General features: G+C 45.4%; 3 protein-coding genes across 3 annotated transcripts; all 3 read right to left on the minus strand.

The window, feature by feature from the left end:
- Nucleotides 1-684: 684 nt before the first annotated feature.
- Nucleotides 685-4,199, minus strand: PCDHB10 (protocadherin beta 10). The gene is given in 2 exon segments (XM_055285911.2): nt 685-3,712; nt 3,714-4,199. Coding segments are annotated over 2 exon segments (2,397 nt in total). The 5' UTR covers nt 3,771-4,199; the 3' UTR covers nt 685-1,372.
- Nucleotides 4,200-6,549: 2,350 nt separating this feature from the next.
- LOC129486270 (protocadherin beta-16) lies at nt 6,550-13,859 on the minus strand. Its single transcript, XM_055285927.2, has 2 exons — nt 12,629-13,859; nt 6,550-7,874 (listed from the first exon to the last, which is right to left on the minus strand). The coding sequence occupies exons 1-2, from the start codon at nt 13,733-13,735 to the stop codon at nt 6,588-6,590; spliced, it is 2,394 nt and encodes a 797-aa protein (XP_055141902.1). The 5' UTR covers nt 13,736-13,859; the 3' UTR covers nt 6,550-6,587.
- A 317-nt stretch (nt 13,860-14,176) lies between these two features.
- LOC129486259 (protocadherin beta-8) lies at nt 14,177-18,240 on the minus strand. Its single transcript, XM_055285910.1, has one exon. It carries the CDS (start codon nt 18,238-18,240, stop codon nt 15,835-15,837), a length of 2,406 nt encoding a protein of 801 aa, XP_055141885.1. The 3' UTR covers nt 14,177-15,834.
- Between the last annotated feature and the right edge of the window lie 143 nt (nt 18,241-18,383).

The raw sequence follows: 18,383 nt of genomic DNA on the forward strand, positions 1-18,383 counted from the left end.
CTATAGATTAACCAGTCTAAATGAAACAGAGGAAACTCAGGATGAAAGAGCTCCTGAAAATAAATGTCATTGACAGAGTATCTTAAAAATTGGAATATTTTTAAGGAGAAAATACATTCAAATGAAAGACATGGAAAAAAAACAATAGAGGTACATAGAAAATAATGCAAGTATGAAATAACAATTACGAACTCTAGGAACCATACTTTTCAAGTATGGGAATGTAATTATAGTACAGTATACAAATGCATATTCTGAAGCACGTAGCAATATAGATAATAACTACTAATTTAAGAAACTGTAACATCTATATTGGGAGAATAGGAGAAAAAGAATTTGCAATGTTTGTATATGTTTGTTAGTTTGGAAATAAAGCTAAATGCTTTTCTATTCTGGAAAGAAATGGTTCAAATACAAAACAATATCAAGATATAGTATTATAAACATATTATTTATAAATATTGAGATCAATTCAAGAAGAAACCAAACTGTGGTAAGGGACTGGCAGAACAGCTAATTTAAAAAACTATAAAATGTTAGTTATATATAGTATATCTTTTATGTATAGTAATCTAAAAAAACTAATGAAGCTTGTTTTTCATTCTAACCTTTAGTTCCTCTTGCTTATTAAAAATTTGGTATTTAAAATAAATTTGCAACATATAAATGAATATCTCCAGCAATAAACACAAATTTCAAAATGTTTTATTTTTATTCATTTTCATGCAGATTATAATTTTATTTCAATTATAAGGCATAGTCTGTTTTATACATTAGCAAAAGTTAACATAAGAAAATATTGGCCAAGTGAAAGTAGCATGCTTAAAGATAAAATAATAAGTATATAAACTAAGGGTATTATTGATGTTCAGTATTGCTCACAATATGCTTTGTTTCATTTTGTCATGAGCATAGTAGTAGAGAAATATTTCCTTTTAAATACATAATGTAGAAATAAATGACATGGTTTTCAAACACGAATATATAGAATGTTAGAATGAGTTTGGAAATGTAGATACACCTTCTTAAATAGAGCAAGTACACTATAGACAGAAGTGATTAGAATCATGAGATGCAAGCTCTGAAATGAATCAAAACCTCAGATTTTTGTAATGAGATATAATAGTAATTAATTCCTTGGGCAGTTGGAAAGAATTAAAACCTTAACACTATCATTTAGAAACAAATACTAATTAAATTAAACCCAGTTGTTATTAATGCAAAAAAAGATGAAACATTGTAAAACCACAGGGATATACTACTTGAAAATAATGCTTGAATTTGCATAATAACTTAAATTTGAGATTTAAAGTAAACTAATAGAAACATGGCTATGTAACACACCAAAAGTACATGAAACTAAAAACAGACGTTACTGAATATTAAATCCAAAGCTATCTCGGAAGGTGGAATTTTCTTCACCCTTCCTCCCAGGGCCCTGTGCCTGAATATCCGAAATAATTGGTTTGAAGAACTTGAACTCACTGGTCCCGGGGCCTCCCGTCAGACACACCTCATACTGGTAGCTCTGGGACAGGGTCCCAGTGCCGCTCACGTCCACCAGATGCCCTGGAAAGGGGCCCTCTGGCACCCAGCAGCGACCCACCGAGGCCGCCCTGCTCCTCCTGCACAGCCGCACCGCCACGAACAGGAGCACCGAGAAGAGGAAGAGCGACGACACCGAGGCCAACGCCACCACCAGGTAGACGGTGAGCGAGTCGGCCTGCGCCTGGGCCGGGGCCGCCTCCGGGAGCGGCAGGTAGGGCTGGGAGAAGCCGTCCACCAGGAGCACGTGCGGCGTGGCGGTGGCCGAGCGCGGAGGCTCGCCATTGTCCTTGACCAGCACCACCAGCCTGTGCTTGGCCGCGTCGCGCTCGCTCAGCAGCCTGGCGGTGCGCACCTCGCCATTGTGCGCCCACACGCCGAACAACCCGGGCTCCGTGGCCTTGAGCAGCTGGTACGACAGCCAGGCGTTCTGGCCCGAGTCGCCGTCCACCGCCACCACCTTGGTCACCAGGTAGCCCGGCTCGGCCGCCCGGGGCACCAGCTCGGTGCAGGGCGCGGAGCCGTTTTGCAGCGGGTACAGCACGAAGGGCGAGTTGTCGTTGGCGTCCAGCACCCGCACGCGCACCAGCGCCTCGCTGCTCAGCGCTGGGGATCCGCGGTCTGTGGCGCCCACGCGGAACTCGAACGCCTGCAGGGCCTCGTAGTCCAGAGACCTGAGGGCGAACAGGAGGCCGTTGTCCGCGTTGATGGAGACCAGGGAGGCGAGGGGCAGATGCAGGTCTTGGGGCGGCAGCAGCGAGTAGGTGACCTGGGCGTTGGTGCCTGAGTCTCTGTCTGTGGCGCTGACACTGCCGATGTGCAGGACGGGGCTGTTGTTCTCGCGGACGAACAGGGTGTAGGAGGTTTGGGTGAAGGCGGGGGCGTTGTCATTGACGTCGGATACCAGCACGGTTATGTTGTACTCGGTTTTCAGCCTGGGTGTCCCCAAGTCAGTGACGGTGATAGTGATGTTGTACTCGGCTCTGATCTCTCTGTCCAGCGCGTCTTCTGTCATTAGGATGTAAAAATTCTCCACAGAAGGTTTTAGTAGGAATGGCAGATTCTCTTGAATGTAGCAAACCATCTTTCCATTTTCTCCAGAGTCTCTGTCACTAATCTTAAAAACAGCCAGTGCGGTCTCAGGAGAATTCTCAGCAACAGAGTTGGAAAATGATGATACGATCAGTTCAGGGGGATTGTCATTGGTGTCCAATACTTCCACTAAAACCCTACATCTTGCAGAAAGGCCTCCACCGTCCATTGCCTGTATATTTATTTTGTAAGAATTTACTAACTCATAATCAAGCAATTCTCTGAGAAAGATTTCCCCAGAAAAAGGATTGATTTGAAAGGTTGTTCGAATATTTTCTGAGGCATCAAAAAATGAATAGGATACTTCTGCGTTGACTCCTGAGTCTACATCTTCTGCCGATACCTTAACAATAAGGAACCCAATCGGGCTGTTTTCTGGAGCCTGGGTCTCATACAGAGCCTGGGCAAACTGTGGGGCATTGTCATTGACGTCCAAGACAACGACGCGTACAGTGGAGGTCCCAGACCTGGATGGAGACCCACCATCCAGCGCTATGAGGGTTAAGCTGAGCTCTCCCTGCTCCTCCCGATCTAGTGCTTTGTCCAACACTAGCTCTGGATATATCATGCCTTCATCACTGCCACTAATATTAATATGGAAAAAAGAGTTGGGGCTGATTGTGTAGTTTTGGATACCGTTAATTCCTCCATCTGGATCCTGTGCTCTTTCTAGTCGAAATGCTGTCCCTTCAGCTGTATTTTCTGATATTTTTAAGACTGTTTCTTTGTCCTGAAATACTGGCGAGTGATCATTTATATCCCTGACTCTCAGCTCAGCCCGGTAAATCTGAAAGGGATCATCCATTAAAATTTGGAAATACAACATACAGGGCTCTTTAGGGCCACACAGCTTCTCTCGGTCCAGTTTCTCATTTGTGAGCAAATTCCCAGTATGTGAATCCAGGAGCAGGTATTGTTTGTTATCATCAGAAACCACCCTGGTTCCCCTTGCAGCCAGCTCCCCCTCTGCTAGTCCCAGATCCTTTGCCAGATTGACCACAAAGGATCCTCTCTCTGTTTCCTCAGTCACCGAATAACGTCCAAACCCGGAACCTGCCAAGCACACTCCCCAAAAAAAGAAAAAGAAACAGGACTTGCCTTTGTCTTGGGAAGTACAACTCTCTGACTGCCATAGCTGCTGCATACGTTATTTCCTAGTTGGTTACAGCCACCGCTCCCAGCGTAAAAGAACAGCAGTAGGAAACCCTGCACCTACGCCGTGTAGCCCAGGGGTCTTTTTTGTCCTTTTCCTTTCCCAATCTTTGGCAGCTAAAGCTTCTCTTTTAAGTTCATCTGTCCGTGTCTTCCTTTATTAGTGACTTGCATAGCATCCTCAGAGCAATTCCCAAACCGTCTCTTTAGCCTGCAGCGCCACCGTGTGGCCTCCACCAGATTTCAGTAGTTGTACCCATTTGTGTGTGTGTATTCAGACAATTTTCCTTTAGTGCCTCATTTACATTTTTCGTGTTTGTTTTGTAAAAATTAATGTTGAGACACAGAAATAGTCACATTGTTGAGATTCTTCAATTCTTTTTGGGAAAAGTTAAAAATTCAACACTTGAAAATGTTTCTAGCAATAACTCTGTCCACCTCACTGTGCTAAATTTAGCTCTCTACTAGTCCTTTCATCTCAGACACAATTCTCATACAATGTCAAGAACCAAAGGGAAAATGTTGGTGACATCTGGGATCACCAAAGTAACAGAAGATTTTACTTTTCCAGAAACATCGGGCATAAGAACACCAAAACAGACAAAGAAAATTTGTTTCACACCTTCCTCAACAAACTTCTTCAAAATCTCATCACACTGATTAAGGAGAACATCACTCTGTAATCCTGTATGATGCATTTAAGCTGTTCCTCCTCTATTCTCTCGTAAAAACTTGTGGATACCACTATGATTGCCCTGCAAATATTATTGCTTCTTAATTCATGCTAGTCTATTTCTTCTTCAATGTGTGGACCATTTAAGAATAGGAACTATGTCCTAATCATCTGTGAGTGACAAGTCAGACAAGCAATAAATACTGCCTGTATTAGGACATGCAAAAATAAACTCAGGTGGGTAGAACCTGAAACGTTTTTCAGTGCCTTTCAATTCCTACCACTTGAAAGTTTTTTTCTTTCATTTACTCTTTGCAATTTCTGTTTCCTTACTTTCACTTGTCTTTGTTTTTCTTGTATTAGCTTTAAAATAACTTACAGGGTTAAATAAGAGATTGATCCTTATTTTAAGGTCCCCTCTTAATTGAAATTTAGCAAGATCTAACTTCTCTGCACCAAATAAAGGGAGGTAAAGAATAGACCACAATAACACCTATCTTAACACGTTAAAATTAAGAACAGCATTATAGTGTCTTTTTTCATAGAATTTTCTTCAAAGGTCTTTTTAAATTATTTTATATTTTATTTTATTTTGATGGAGTTTTGCTCTTGTTGCCCAGGCTGGAGTGCAATGGTGCAATCTCGGCTCACCACAACTTCCACCTCCTGGGTTCAAGCGATTCTCCTGCCTCAGCCTCCCGAGTAGCTGGGATTACAAGCATGTGCCACCATGCCTGGCTAATTTTGTATTTTTAGTAAAGATGGGATTACTTCGTGTTGGTCAGGCTGGTCTCGAACTCGCGACCTCACATGATCTGCCCGCCTCGGCCTCCCAAAGTGCTGGGCTTACAGGCATGAGCAACTGAGCCCTGCCTCAAAGATCTTATGTCTAGAAGGAAGCTCTATTTTTTCTATAATAGGCAGGTGAAAGAGATTAAGTCAAGGAATGTCGTGGAGGAAAAGGCTAGACACTACCAATAACACTCTAATAGTTGAATATAAAAGCCACACAATATAAACCTCTACTTTGTGATTGCTATTGTTTTTTCAACTGGATGGCAGTGGGCTATTAGCCATTAAAAATTTAACAGGAACCTCTGATTTGTTTATACAGAATTAAAAGGAGCAAATTAAATATTTTCACATGATCCTATAGAATGACTAAATTTTTTCTTTTTTTTCTTTTTTTTTTTTTGCTTTCCAAACTAAAGCCCATTTACACACGCTCAATGTCTTGCAGTGGCTTTTCTTCTAAGGCTGATTAGAGGTTTATTTATCATATCGCTTACAATAGAAACATTATATTTCAAATAGAGAACTATCAATGCCGGGAAAGTAGAACTTTAAAATAAAAGGTAAAGTTTAAGAAAATTATTGTAGGCTGAGTGCGGTGGCTCACGCCTGTAATCCCAGCAATTTGGGAGGCTGAGCGGGGTGAATCACGAGGTCAAGAGATACAGCATCCTGGCCACCATGGTGAAACCCGTCTCTACTAAAAATACAAAAATTAGCCGGACGTGGTGACATGCAACTGTAGTCCCAGATACTCCGGAGGGTGATGCAGGAGAATCGCTTGAACCTGGGAGCCGGAGGTTGCAGTGAGCCGAGATCGCGCCACTGCACTCCAGCCTGGGCGACAGAGAGAGACTCCGTCTCAAAAAACAAAAAACAAAAAACAAAAAAAAAACAGTTGTAATAAACAAGGATGGCAAACCAATAAGAACACCGGTTTCAAAAGAAAAATAGAAGAAATATCAAATAGTAAAAGCACATACTACATGCAGCAGATTATTTTAACAAGTAAAAAGTTTTAGGAAAAGAAGAACTAAAGAATAACGTAGAGGCAATGAATTTAAAGTCAATAAAGACATTTAAAACGAGCAAAAAATTTTTTTAAATGATATCAAGTTTGAAAAATAATCTATTTCACTCATGGGATTCTAGTAAGATATGCCTCATCAGGACACAAAATAAGAAAAAGTTAACTTGTGAAGTTAAGCATAATACGCAAAGTTGAAGATGAATCAAACAAAAAATAGTACCTTCTTTCTGGTGGGCATACACAATTTAGTTAGCCAACAAGACTATATTAAAGAAGTAAATGTCTTTATTAAATGGGTTCCGTTCAATAATTAAATCCAAAGCTATTGTGGAGAGTAGAATTTTCCTCTATTTCTTTCCCACCGCTTTGGGGAGGGAGGTGGGGGGTAATCGGCTTCAAGAACTTGAACTCGCAGGTCTCTGAACCTCCAGTCAGACACACCTCATACTGGTAGCTCTGAAACAGGGTCCCGGTGCCGCTCACGTCCACCAGATGCCCTGGAAAAGGACCCTCGGGCACCGAGCAGCGACTCACCGAGGCCGCCCTGCTCCTCCTGCACAGCCGCACCGCCACGAACAGGAGCACCGAGAGGAGGAAGAGCGAAGACACCGAGGCCAACGCCACCACCAGGTAGACGGTGAGCGAGTCGGCCTGGGCCTGGGCCGGGGCAGCCTCCGGGAGCGGCAGGTAGGGCTGGGAGAAGCCGTCCACCAGGAGCACGTGCAGCGTGGCGGTGGCCGAGCGCGGAAGCTCGCCATTGTCCTTGACCAGCACCACCAGCCTGTGCTTGGCCGCGTCGCGCTCGCTCAGCAGCCTGGCGGTGCGCACCTCGCCATTGTGCGCCCACACGCCGAACAGCCCGGGCTCCGTGGCCTTGAGCAGCTGGTACGACAGCCAGGCGTTCTGGCCCGAGTCACCGTCCACCGCCACCACCTTGGTCACCAGGTAGCCCGGCTCGGCCGCCCGGGGCACCAGCTCGGTGCAGGGCGCGGAGCCGTTCTGCAGCGGGTACAGCACGAAGGGCGAGTTGTCGTTGGCGTCCAGCACCAGCACGCGCACCAGCGCCTCGCTGCTCAGCGCCGGGGAGCCGCGGTCTGTGGCGCCCACGCGGAACTCGAACGCCTGCAGGGCCTCGTAGTCCAGCGACCTGAGGGCGAACAGGTGGCCGTTGTCCGCGTTGATGGAGACCAGGGAGGCGAGGGGCAGGTGCGGGTCCTGGGGCGGCAGCAGCGAGTAGGTGACCTGGGCGTTGGTGCCTGAGTCTCTGTCTGTGGCGCTGACACTGCCGATGTGCAGGGCGGGGCTGTTGTTCTCGCGGACGAACAGGGTGTAGGAGGTTTGGGTGAAGGCGGGGGCGTTGTCATTGACGTCGGAGACCTGCAGTGTTATGCTGTGCTCGGTTTTCAGCCTGGGTGTCCCCAAATCAGTGACGGTGATGGTGATGTTGTACTCAGCTTTGCTCTCTCTGTCCAGTGCACCTTCAGTCATTAGGATGTAAAAATTGTCAACAGACGGTTTCAGAAAAAAAGGCAGATTATCTTGAACATAGCAAATTGTCTTTCCATTGTCTCCAGAGTCTCTGTCTTTAATCTTAAAAACAGCCAATACTATCCCAGGAGAGTTTTCGGCAACAGAGTTGGAAAGTGATGATATGATCAGTTCAGGAGGATTGTCATTGGTATCTAATACTTTAATCAAAACTGTACATCTTGCAGAAAGGCCTCCACCGTCCATTGCCTGTATATTTATTTTGTAAGAATTTACTAACTCATAATCAAGCAATTCTCTGAGAAAGATTTCCCCAGAAAAAGGATTGATTTGAAAGGTTGTTAAAATACCTTCAGAAGCATCAAAAAATGAATAGAATACTTCTGCGTTGACTCCTGAGTCTACATCTCCTGCAGACACTTTAACAATAAGGGACCCTACTGGACTGTTTTCTGGAGCCTGGGTCTCATACAGAGCCTGGGCAAACTGTGGGGCATTGTCATTGACGTCCAAGACCACAATGCGTATAGTGGAGGTCCCAGATCTGGGTGGAGACCCACCATCCAGCGCTGTGAGGGTTAAGCTGAGCTCTCCCTGCTCCTCCCGATCTAGTGCTTTGTCCAACACTAGCTCTGGATATATCATGCCTTCATCACTGCCACTAATATTAATGTGGAAAAAAGAGTTGGGGCTGATTGTGTAGTTTTGGATACCGTTAATTCCTCCATCTGGATCCTGTGCTCTTTCTAGTCGAAATGCTGTCCCTTCAGCTGTATTTTCTGATATTTTTAAGACCATCTCTTTGTCCCGAAACACTGGCGAGTGATCATTTATATCCCTGACTCTCAGCTCAGCCCGGTAAATCTGAAAGGGATCATCCATTAAAATTTGGAAATACAACATACAGGGCTCTTTAGGGCCACACAGCTTCTCTCGGTCCAGTTTCTCGTTTGTGAGCAAATTCCCAGTATGTGAATCCAGGAGCAGGTATTGTTTGTTATCATCAGAAACCACCCTGGTTCCCCTTGCAGCCAGCTCCCCCTCTGCTAGTCCCAGATCCTTTGCCAGATTGACCACAAAGGATCCTCTCTCTGTTTCCTCAGTCACCGAATAACGTCCAAACCCGGAACCTGCCAAGGACACTCCCCAAAAAAGAAAAAGAAACAGGACTTGCCTTTGTCTTGGGAAGCTGAACCTCCTGGTCTTCATAGCTGCTTCTTTCCTCAATGTCAGTCTCAATCACACTGTCCCAGCACAAATAGCAATCGCAAACCCAGACTTATGTGTACTAGAGATCTAGGGTTTTTAATTTTTCCTTTCCCGGTCAGGGGCTCGACAGCTCTTCTTCTCAGCCCGTCTGTCTCAACGTTTCCTTTTTGTCAAGGACTTCCGTAGCCTTCTGGTCAATTTTGTTCTTCCATCTCTTTAGTCTGCAGCGCCACCTTGTGGCTTCCAACACAGTCAAATGGCTGTGCCCAATTTTTGTGTTTATATAAAAATTCTTCATTGCTTCATGCAAAAAGTTAAAAATTGAACAGCTCAAAAAACGTTTCTAGCAGTAACCCTGTTCAACTCTGTATTAGATTTAGCTGTGTACTAGGCCTTTCGCCTCTGACACGACTCTTATGCAAACAAAGGGAAAATTGTGGGTGCCTTCTGGAACCACCAAAATAATCGATTTCACTTTCTCAAAAACTTTGGGCATAGGAACACCAAAAATTAACAACAACCAAAAAAACTTGTTTCACATCTTCGTCAACAAATTTCTTCAAGATCTCAGATTGCCTAACTAGAATCACCGCTCTGTAGTCCAGAACCAGGCATTTAGGCTGTCTCTCCACTGTGCTTCTCTAAAACTTATGCATACAACTATGCTTACTCCATAAATATTATTGCTTCTTGTTTCAGGCCAGTTTGCCCCTTCATCAACGTGTGAACTACTTGAGAACAAATGTGTCTTAGTCATCTGCGGTTGGCAAATTAGCCACTCACTAAATGCTTGCTATATTAAGGCATGCATAAATAAACTAGTGAGTAGGACATGAAACAACATTCAGTGCCTTTCGATCTCTGCTATTTGAAAGTTGTTTTATTTAATTTACTCATACTTAGCAATTTGTTTTTTTTTTCTTAGATTAGCTTTAAAGTTACTTGCAGAATTAAAGAAGGGACTGACCTTTATTTTCAGGTCCCTTTTAATGGAAATCTAGTAGGCCCTAATTTCTCTGAACCAAATAAGGGGAGGTAAAGAACAGATCAAACTAACACCTATCCTAACACTATTGAAAGTGAAAACAAATTATTAAATCTGACTCACATAGAATTTTATTCAAAGGCCTAATACCTAGAAAGAAGCTCAACTTTTCACATAATAAACAAGAAATACAGATTAAACATAGGGATGTTTTACAGAGAAAGGGCTAGATACCGCCAATGTATACTATGATGAATATAAAAGCCAAACCATATAAATATCTCCTTGATAAGTTATTTTTTCCAACTTAATGAGATTCAGTTGTTTGCCATGAAAAATATAACAGGGACCTCTGATTTTTTAAGTCAGTAATAGAAAGAATAAATTATTCAATATTTTTACATAATACCTTTGCTTTTTGTCTGCAAACACAAACACATTTACACATACTGAATGTCTTACAATGGCTTCTCTTTATTTTTAGATAAGGCTGGTTAAAGATTTCTCATATCACTTACAATAGGAATATTATATTTTATTTAGGGAGATATCAATACAGGGAAAATAGAACTTTTTTTAAAACGGTAACTTTACGAGACTCCGTCTTAAAAAAAAAATAAAACTTTGGATGGGCACATTGGCTTATGCCGGTAATCCCAGAATTTTGGGAGGCTGAGGAGGGAGGATGCCTTGAGCCCAGGAGTTCAGGATCAGCCTGGGCAACCTGGCAAAATCCCATCTCAGCAAAAGATTAGTCAGGCATAGTAGCATGCACCTGTAGTCCAAGCTACTTGGGAGGCTGAAGTGGGAGGATCCTTTGAGCCCAGGAGGCAGAAGTTGCAGTGAGCCAAGATTGTGCCACTGCACACCAGCCTGGGTGACAGAGTAAGGCCCTGTCTAAAAAAATAAAAAAAAAAAAAAAAGAAAAGAGAGAAAGAAACTTTAAGGAAAGTATTATATGAAAATTGAGCTTGAACCCAACAAGACTACCAATTTCGAAAGGAAAATAGACAAAAGAAATGTAACAGAGGAAATATGCCTAATACATGCAACAAGTTATTTTAACATTTGAGGTTCTAGGAAACTGAAAACTAACATGAAAAATAGAGAAAAAAATGAACAGGAAGTAAATAAAATATAAAGACGAAAAAATTTTAAATGACGTCAACTTTGAAGATAAAGTCTATTTTGTTAATTGGGATTCTATATGCAACACGTCTTTGGGTAAATATAAGGAAAAGGGAAACTGGAATTAACAACATAATTTGAACTAACAATCAGAGAAAAATAACACCATATTGGTGGTGGTGAGCATGAACAATTTAATCAACAAGACAATCATAAGAAGTTAAGAAATCTATCAAATGGATTCCTATCAATAATTAAATCCAAAGCTATTGTGATGGGTGGAATTTTAATCTATTTCTTTCTTAGTGCCCTAAGGAGGGAAGTTGGGGATAATTGGCTTCAGGAATTTGAACTCATTTGTTTCTGAGCCTCCTGTCAGACACACCTCGTACTGGTAGCTCTGGGACAGGGTCCCGGTGCCGCTCACGTCCACCAGATGCCCTGGAAAGGGGCCCTCGGGCACCGAGCAGCGACCCACCGAGGCCGCCCTGCTCCTCCTGCACAGCCGCACCGCCACGAACAGGAGCACCGAGAGGAGGAAGAGAGACGACACCGAGGCCAACGCCACCACCAGGTAGACGGTGAGCGAGTCGGCCTGGGCCCGGGCCGGGGCCGCCTCCGGGAACGGCAGGTAGGGCTGGGAGAAGCCGTCCACCAGGAGCACGTGCAGCGTGGCGGTGGCCGAGCGCGGAGGGTCGCCATTGTCCTTGACCAGCACCACCAGCCTGTGCTTGGCCGCGTCGCGCTCGCTCAGCAGCCTGGCGGTGCGCACCTCGCCATTGTGCGCCCACACGCCGAACAGCCCGGGCTCCGTGGCCTTGAGCAGCTGGTACGACAGCCAGGCGTTCTGGCCCGAGTCGCTGTCCACCGCCACCACCTTGGTCACCAAGTAGCCCGGCTCGGCCGCCCGGGGCACCAGCTCGGTGCAGGGCGCGGAACCGTTCTGCAGCGGGTACAGCACAAAGGGCGAGTTGTCGTTGGCGTCCAGCACCAGCACGCGCACCAGCGCCTCGCTGCTCAGCGCTGGGGACCCGCTGTCTGTGGCGCCCACGCGGAACTCGAACGCCTGCAGGGCCTCGTAGTCCAAAGACCTGAGGGCGAACAGGTGGCCGTTGTCCGCGTTGATGGAGACCAGGGAGGCGAGGGGCAGGTGCGGGTCCTGGGGCGGCAGCAGCGAGTAGGTGACCTGGGCGTTGGTGCCTGAGTCTCTGTCTGTGGCGCTGACACTGCCGATGTGCAGGGCGGGGCTGTTGTTCTCGCGGACGAACAGGGTGTAGGAGGTTTGGGTGAAAGCGGGGGCGTTATCATTGACATCTGATATCTGCACTGTTATGTTGTGCTGCGTTTTCAGCCTTGGAGTCCCCATATCTGTGACGGTGAGGGTGATATTATATTCAGCCCTTGCTTCTCTGTCGAGTGCTCTCTCCGTTACCAAGCTGTAAAAGTTCTTGACTGAAGGTTTTAGAAGAAAGGGAAGGTCTTCCTGAATGGAGGAAATCGTCTTCCCATTGTTTCCGGAGTCAGGATCTGAAACGCTGAAAACAGCAACTACTATCTCAGGCGAGTTCTCTGGGATGGGGCTGGTGAGTGCAGACATGGTCACCTGTGGGGGATTGTCATTCACATCCACCACCTGCAGGAGAAGAGTGCACTTTCCTGAAAGACCTCCCCCATCTGTGGCTTTGATGTCCACTTCATAAGACGTAACCGTTTCGAAATCTACTTGTTTACTCAGTCGAATTTCCCCTGTCATAGGATTTACCTCCAAAGTTTTACTAATATCCTCTGAAGGCTGAAAGAGTGTGTATGATATTTTCCCATTGGCTCCGCTGTCTAAATCCCTGGCGGAGACGGTGGCAACCAGGCAGCCAAGAGGGCTGTTCTCTGGAATCTGAGCTTTGTAGATGGGCTGCTCAAACTCAGGGGCGTTATCATTGATGTCCACCACTTCAATGCGGACCTGAGCAGTTCCAGATCGCGATGGAGAGCCGCCATCCAGCGCTGTCAGGGTTAATTTTAGTTGAGGCTCCTCCTCCCTATCCAGCTCTTTATCCAACACTAGCTCAGGATATTTCCTGCCATCATTGCGTTCTCTGGTTAGAACCCCAAAATGGGAATTTGGGCTGATTTTATAGTTTTGAACATTATTGCTTCCTACGTCCAAGTCCAAAGCATGATTGAGAGGGAACTCAGTTCCTGGAGGACTGTTTTCCGGTATTTTTAGAATCATTTCCTTCTCAGTGAACATGGGAGAATAGTCATTTATATCTACCACCCTCAGTTCAGCCTGAAATATTTCTAAAGGTTTTTCCATTAACACTTGGAAATGTAGTATGCAAGGCTCAGTGGGACCGCATAGCTCCTCTCGATCTAGCTTCTCATTTATGAGCAAATCCCCAGTTTGAACCTTGAGCTGCAAATGCTGTTTGTTCCCCTGGGGAATGATCCTGGCCTTCCGGGTGGACATCTCTGTCAACCCCAACCCCAGGTCTTTTCCTAGGTTTGCCACAAAAGAGCCTCTCTCCGTTTCTTCCACTACGGAATAGGACCCCAACTCGGCGCCCGCCCCAGACAAGCTCAGCAAAACAAAGAAAACAAGGACTTGCCTTTGTCTCCGATTGTGCATCCATCCAATCTCCATTGCTTTTTCTTGAAAAGTTGGTTCACAGAAGCTTCATGTATCCCCAGGATCCTAGTAGCACGGTTTTGCACTCCAGAATGTCAGAACCAAGCAGCCCAATGCTGTCTTAAAGAGGTTTCACACTCGCGTTTGCTCTGGCTCAGCTATTCTTTTGCTTCCAGGCTTTGGGAAACCGTTTGCTGGATCCTGGAGCTGCGCAGGCAATTCTATGTTCCGTCATCTTAACCTGCAGCGCCACCACGCGTTCTCACTGAGTCTTTTATTCTGGTTGAATATTGGAGGCAAAATACTTCTAAACGTACTGAATAGACTATGTAATATAAAACACTGAGTTCTATTTTCATGTGACTTTCGTGTGTACAGATGGAGCTCTGTGATGTTGTACAGGGAGGAGTACAAAGAGAAGACTGTCATTTATGTTATTGACTGTTTAATGCTGTTGAGATTAATGATTAAATAAAATTCAATGAACATTTAACCAGAGATAGAATATACACTTAGGAGCAAAATGTTTCTGAAGTAACATGAGAACAGTTTCACAAGTACACCTTTTTCATGGTACCTATATAGACACTATGAGTAGACACTGCAAAATTGCAATCAGTGGTAGTTCTAAAGAGTATTTAACAATTGCTTTATTAAAGAATAAATTACTTCCTTTTCTTTCTGACACCTAACCCTGAGAACTGTGAGTTTTTACAACTTTCAAGTTATTGGAAAATTCATTCCCAAACAGGCAAATCTCAAGGTTGGGTCTGCAACACTTTTGGATTCCCCCCACCCTTTTTTCATTTCAATGGCTTTTAATATATTCAGAGGTGTACATCCACCATCACAATTTTAAAACATTTTCATCACAAGAGAAACCTTACCTCTTTTAATTATCACCATACCCCTTCTCCCATCCCACTTATAAACGTGTGTGTGTGTGTGCGTGTGTGTGTGTAGGTTAACCGAAAAAGACTGAAGAAAGAGAATAAGAAATTCAAGAAATGCAACTATAGGTTAACTCTACTTCCTACTTAGACTCATTTCTTTAATAATGGTTATGGCATGTAGAGAAGGTACAGGACTATAAATCAGGTTAATTCGCTCATCATAAAGTTCATTTGTAGTATCTGTCCCAGCATACTTAGAGCTTCGATAAGAACATGGGTATATTTGTGCAGAGTAGTATAAACAAACTATAAACTAAAACTTGTATTTTCACATGAGAGTTTAGTTCATGGAGTAGGAGTAGGAATAACATAAATTTCATTTCCTTAGTTAGAAAAACAATGCTATCAGTTAATGCCTGACCATATAGCATATTGGTTAGACTTAGATTATATTTCAAATTTTTACTTTTATTACTTCAGAATTATAAGAAAGTTAATCGTTTTTTGCCAGGGGGATGAGGTCTCACTCTGTCACCCAGCCTGGAGTGCAATGGCACAATCTTGGCTCACTGCAGTCTCTGTCTCCTGGGCTCAGGGGATCCTCTTACCTCAGCCTCCTGAGTAGCTGGGACTACAGGTTCACAATCACACCTGGCTACTTTTTGTATTTTCGTTAGTGTCAGTGTTTTGCCCTATTGCCCAGGCTGGTCTCGAACTACTGAGCTCAAAGGGTTCAGCTTGCCTCAGCCTCTCAAAATGTTGTGATTACAGGTGTGAGCCACTGCTCACAGCCAAGTTACCTTTCTAAGCCTCAGTTTTCTCATATTTAAAAAAGGGGATAATATGTCAACTCCCTTAGGATATGGGGAAACATTTAAAAGGCAATAAATGTAAAACATTCTCTACACTACTTTTAACTAAATTTTAGCTAGATTAGAAATTAAAAAATAAAGGCTTAAAAAGATCAGTTACATTAATTTCTTCACTTCAGATCTGTGCATTTTACTATGTACATTTTAATTAAAAGTGCACTGTTAAATAATTATGATTAGAGTCCACTGGATATACTAATGAAGAGAAGATGAGTATCATTTTTTAAAACAGTGAAAACAAGACAAATACTATGGGCAAATTTAGTGTAATTTAAAATTTATGCTATGTTGACAGAAAACCATTACTTTGAATTGATCATAAAAATTAAAATATATAATATGAAAACAATTACTTTAACTGAAGGCTGAAACCAAAGCCATTCCTAAAGTTAGAGTTTTCTTCCATTTCTGGCCCAAAAGAATGGCCCTGAATATTAGGTAATACTGGTTTCAGGAACTGGAACTCATTCGTCCCTGAGCCTCCCGCCAGGCACACCTCGTACTGATAGTTCTGAGACAGGCTCCCGGTGCCGCTCACGTCCACCAGATGTCCTGGAAAGGGGCCCTCAGGCACCGAGCAGCGACCCACTGAGGCCGCCTTGCTCCTCCTGCACAGCCGCACCGCCACGAACAGGAGCACCGAGAGGAGGAAGAGCGAAGACACCGAGGCCAACGCTACCACCAGGTAGACGGTGAGCAAGTCGGCCTGGGCCTGGGCCGGGGCCGCCTCCGGGAGCGGCAGGTAGGGCTGGGAGAAGCCGTCCACCAGGAGCACGTGCAGCGTGGCGGTGGCCGAGCGCGGAGGCTCGCCATTGTCCTTGACCAGCACCACCAGCCTGTGCTTGGCCGCGTCGCGCTCGCTCAGCAGCCTGGCGGTGCGCACCTCGCCATTGTGCGCCCACACACCGAACAGCCCGGGCTCCGTGGCCTTGAGCAGCTGGTACGACAGCCAGGCGTTCTGGCCCGAGTCGCCGTCCACCGCCACCACCTTGGTCACCAGGTAGCCCGGCTCGGCCGCCCGGGGCACCAGCTCGGTGCAGGGCGCGGAGCCGTTTTGCAGCGGGTACAGCACGAAGGGCGAGTTGTCGTTGGCGTCCAGCACCAGCACGCGCACCAGCGCCTCGCTGCTCAGCGCCGGGGAGCCGCGGTCTGTGGCGCCCACGCGAAACTCGAAAGCCTGCAGGACCTCGTAGTCCAGCGAGATGACGGCAAACAAGTGGCCGTTGTCCGCGTTGATGGAGACCAGGGAGGCGAGGGGCAGGTGCGGGTCCTGGGGCGGCAGCAGCGAGTAGGTGATCTGGGCGTTGGTGCCTGAGTCTCTGTCTGTGGCGCTGACGCTGCCGATGTGCAGGGCGGGGCTGTTGTTCTCGCGGACGAACAGGGTGTAGGAGGTTTGGGTGAAGGCGGGGGCGTTGTCATTGACGTCCGAGACCAGCACGGTCATGTTGAGGTGTGTTGTCAGCCTGGGTGTCCCCAAGTCAGTGATGGTGATAGTGACGTTGTACTCGGCTCTGCTTTCTCTGTCTAGTGGTGTCTCTGTTAGTAGAGTGTAAAAGTTCCCCACAGAAGATTTCAGAAGGAAGGGTAGATCCTCCTGAATGGAGCAACTTATTTTCCCATTTTCTCCTGAATCAAGATCTGAAACACTGAAAAGTGCAACCACAGTTTCAGGCTGGTTCTCAGGTATTGGGCTGGTAAATGCAGACATGGTAACTTCTGGGGCATGGTCATTCACATCCATCACTTGAATCAGAACGGTGCATTTTCCAGAAAAGCCTCCAGCATCTCTCGCCTCGATATTGACTTCATAGGACTGAAATTTTTCGAAATCAAGTTGTTTTTTTAGTCGAATTACTCCTGTCAAGAAATCGACCTTAAAAGTTTTGCTTATCTCATCTGAAGCTTGGAAAAGTGAATAGGAAATCTCTCCATTGACTCCTGTGTCTACATCCGTGGCAGAGACCTTCACAACAAGGAAGCCTACTGGACTGTCCTCAGAGATCTGCACCCTGTAGAAAGCCTGCTCAAATTCAGGAGCATTATCGTTGACATCCACAACTTCAATGTAGACCTGAGCAGTGCCAGATCTGGGCGGAGAGCCACCATCCAGTGCGATGAGTGTTAACCTGAGCTCAGCTTCTTCCTCTCGGTCCAGCGCTTTGTCCAGCACCAGCTCTGGATATTTCCTTCCATCACTGCGTTTGCGGGTGAGGACCCGAAAATAGGAATTGGAGCTGATTATATAGTTTTCAATATTGTTTTGGCCTACGTCTAAGTCTTCAGCATTCTTCAGGGGAAACGTAGTCCCAGGAGGACTGCTCTCTGACACTTTCACCAACATTTGTTTGTCCAGAAATACTGGAGAGTGGTCGTTTATGTCTATTACTTGTAGCTCAGCTTGAAAAAACTCGAAGGGACTCTCTAGCAACACTTGGAAACGTAGCACACAGGGCTCTGTGTGACCGCACAGATCCTCACGGTCCAATTTCTCATTGAGCAACAAATCCCCGGTCTCCTGATTGAGCTGCAAATGTAGTTTGTTCCCTCTGGAAACAACCCTAACCCCCCGCCTGGAGAATTCCCTCTGCTCCAGACCCAGGTCCTTTGCTAAATTGGTGACAAAGGAGCTGCCCTCAGTTTCCTCCACCACAGAATAGCGTCTAGGTTCCGCCGCGCCCGCCAGAGATAAGCCCGAAAGGAGAAAGGAAAAAAGGACTTGCCTTTGTCTGCAAATGAGCTTCCCGCTGGCCTCCATTGTTCTTGCTGGATTCAGCTTCCTGGGAGGACGGTTCTGTGGGAATGTAAAGTCCCCAGTATCTGAGGCTGTGGTTATTCCACAGCTACCTCAGAAATATTCCAGTGAGTAGTCCTCTCCAGAGGACCCAGCCGTCATCCCTT

The sequence above is a fragment of the Symphalangus syndactylus genome, chromosome 7 (assembly GCF_028878055.3).
Source record: "Symphalangus syndactylus isolate Jambi chromosome 7, NHGRI_mSymSyn1-v2.1_pri, whole genome shotgun sequence".
Classification (NCBI taxonomy): Eukaryota; Metazoa; Chordata; class Mammalia; order Primates; family Hylobatidae; genus Symphalangus; species Symphalangus syndactylus.

Excerpts from the sequence above, each read along its gene's own strand:
- LOC129486270 (XM_055285927.2), bottom strand. The coding sequence starts at position 13,735 with ATGGAGATTGGATGGATGCACAATCGGAGACAAAGGCAAGTCCTTGTT. Across the intron at positions 7,875-12,628 it reads TAGTAGTTGCTGTTTTCAGC|ATTAAAGACAGAGACTCTGG; the intron begins GTTTCAGATCCT and ends GCTGTTTTTAAG.
- LOC129486259 (XM_055285910.1), bottom strand. The coding sequence starts at position 18,240 with ATGGAGGCCAGCGGGAAGCTCATTTGCAGACAAAGGCAAGTCCTTTTT.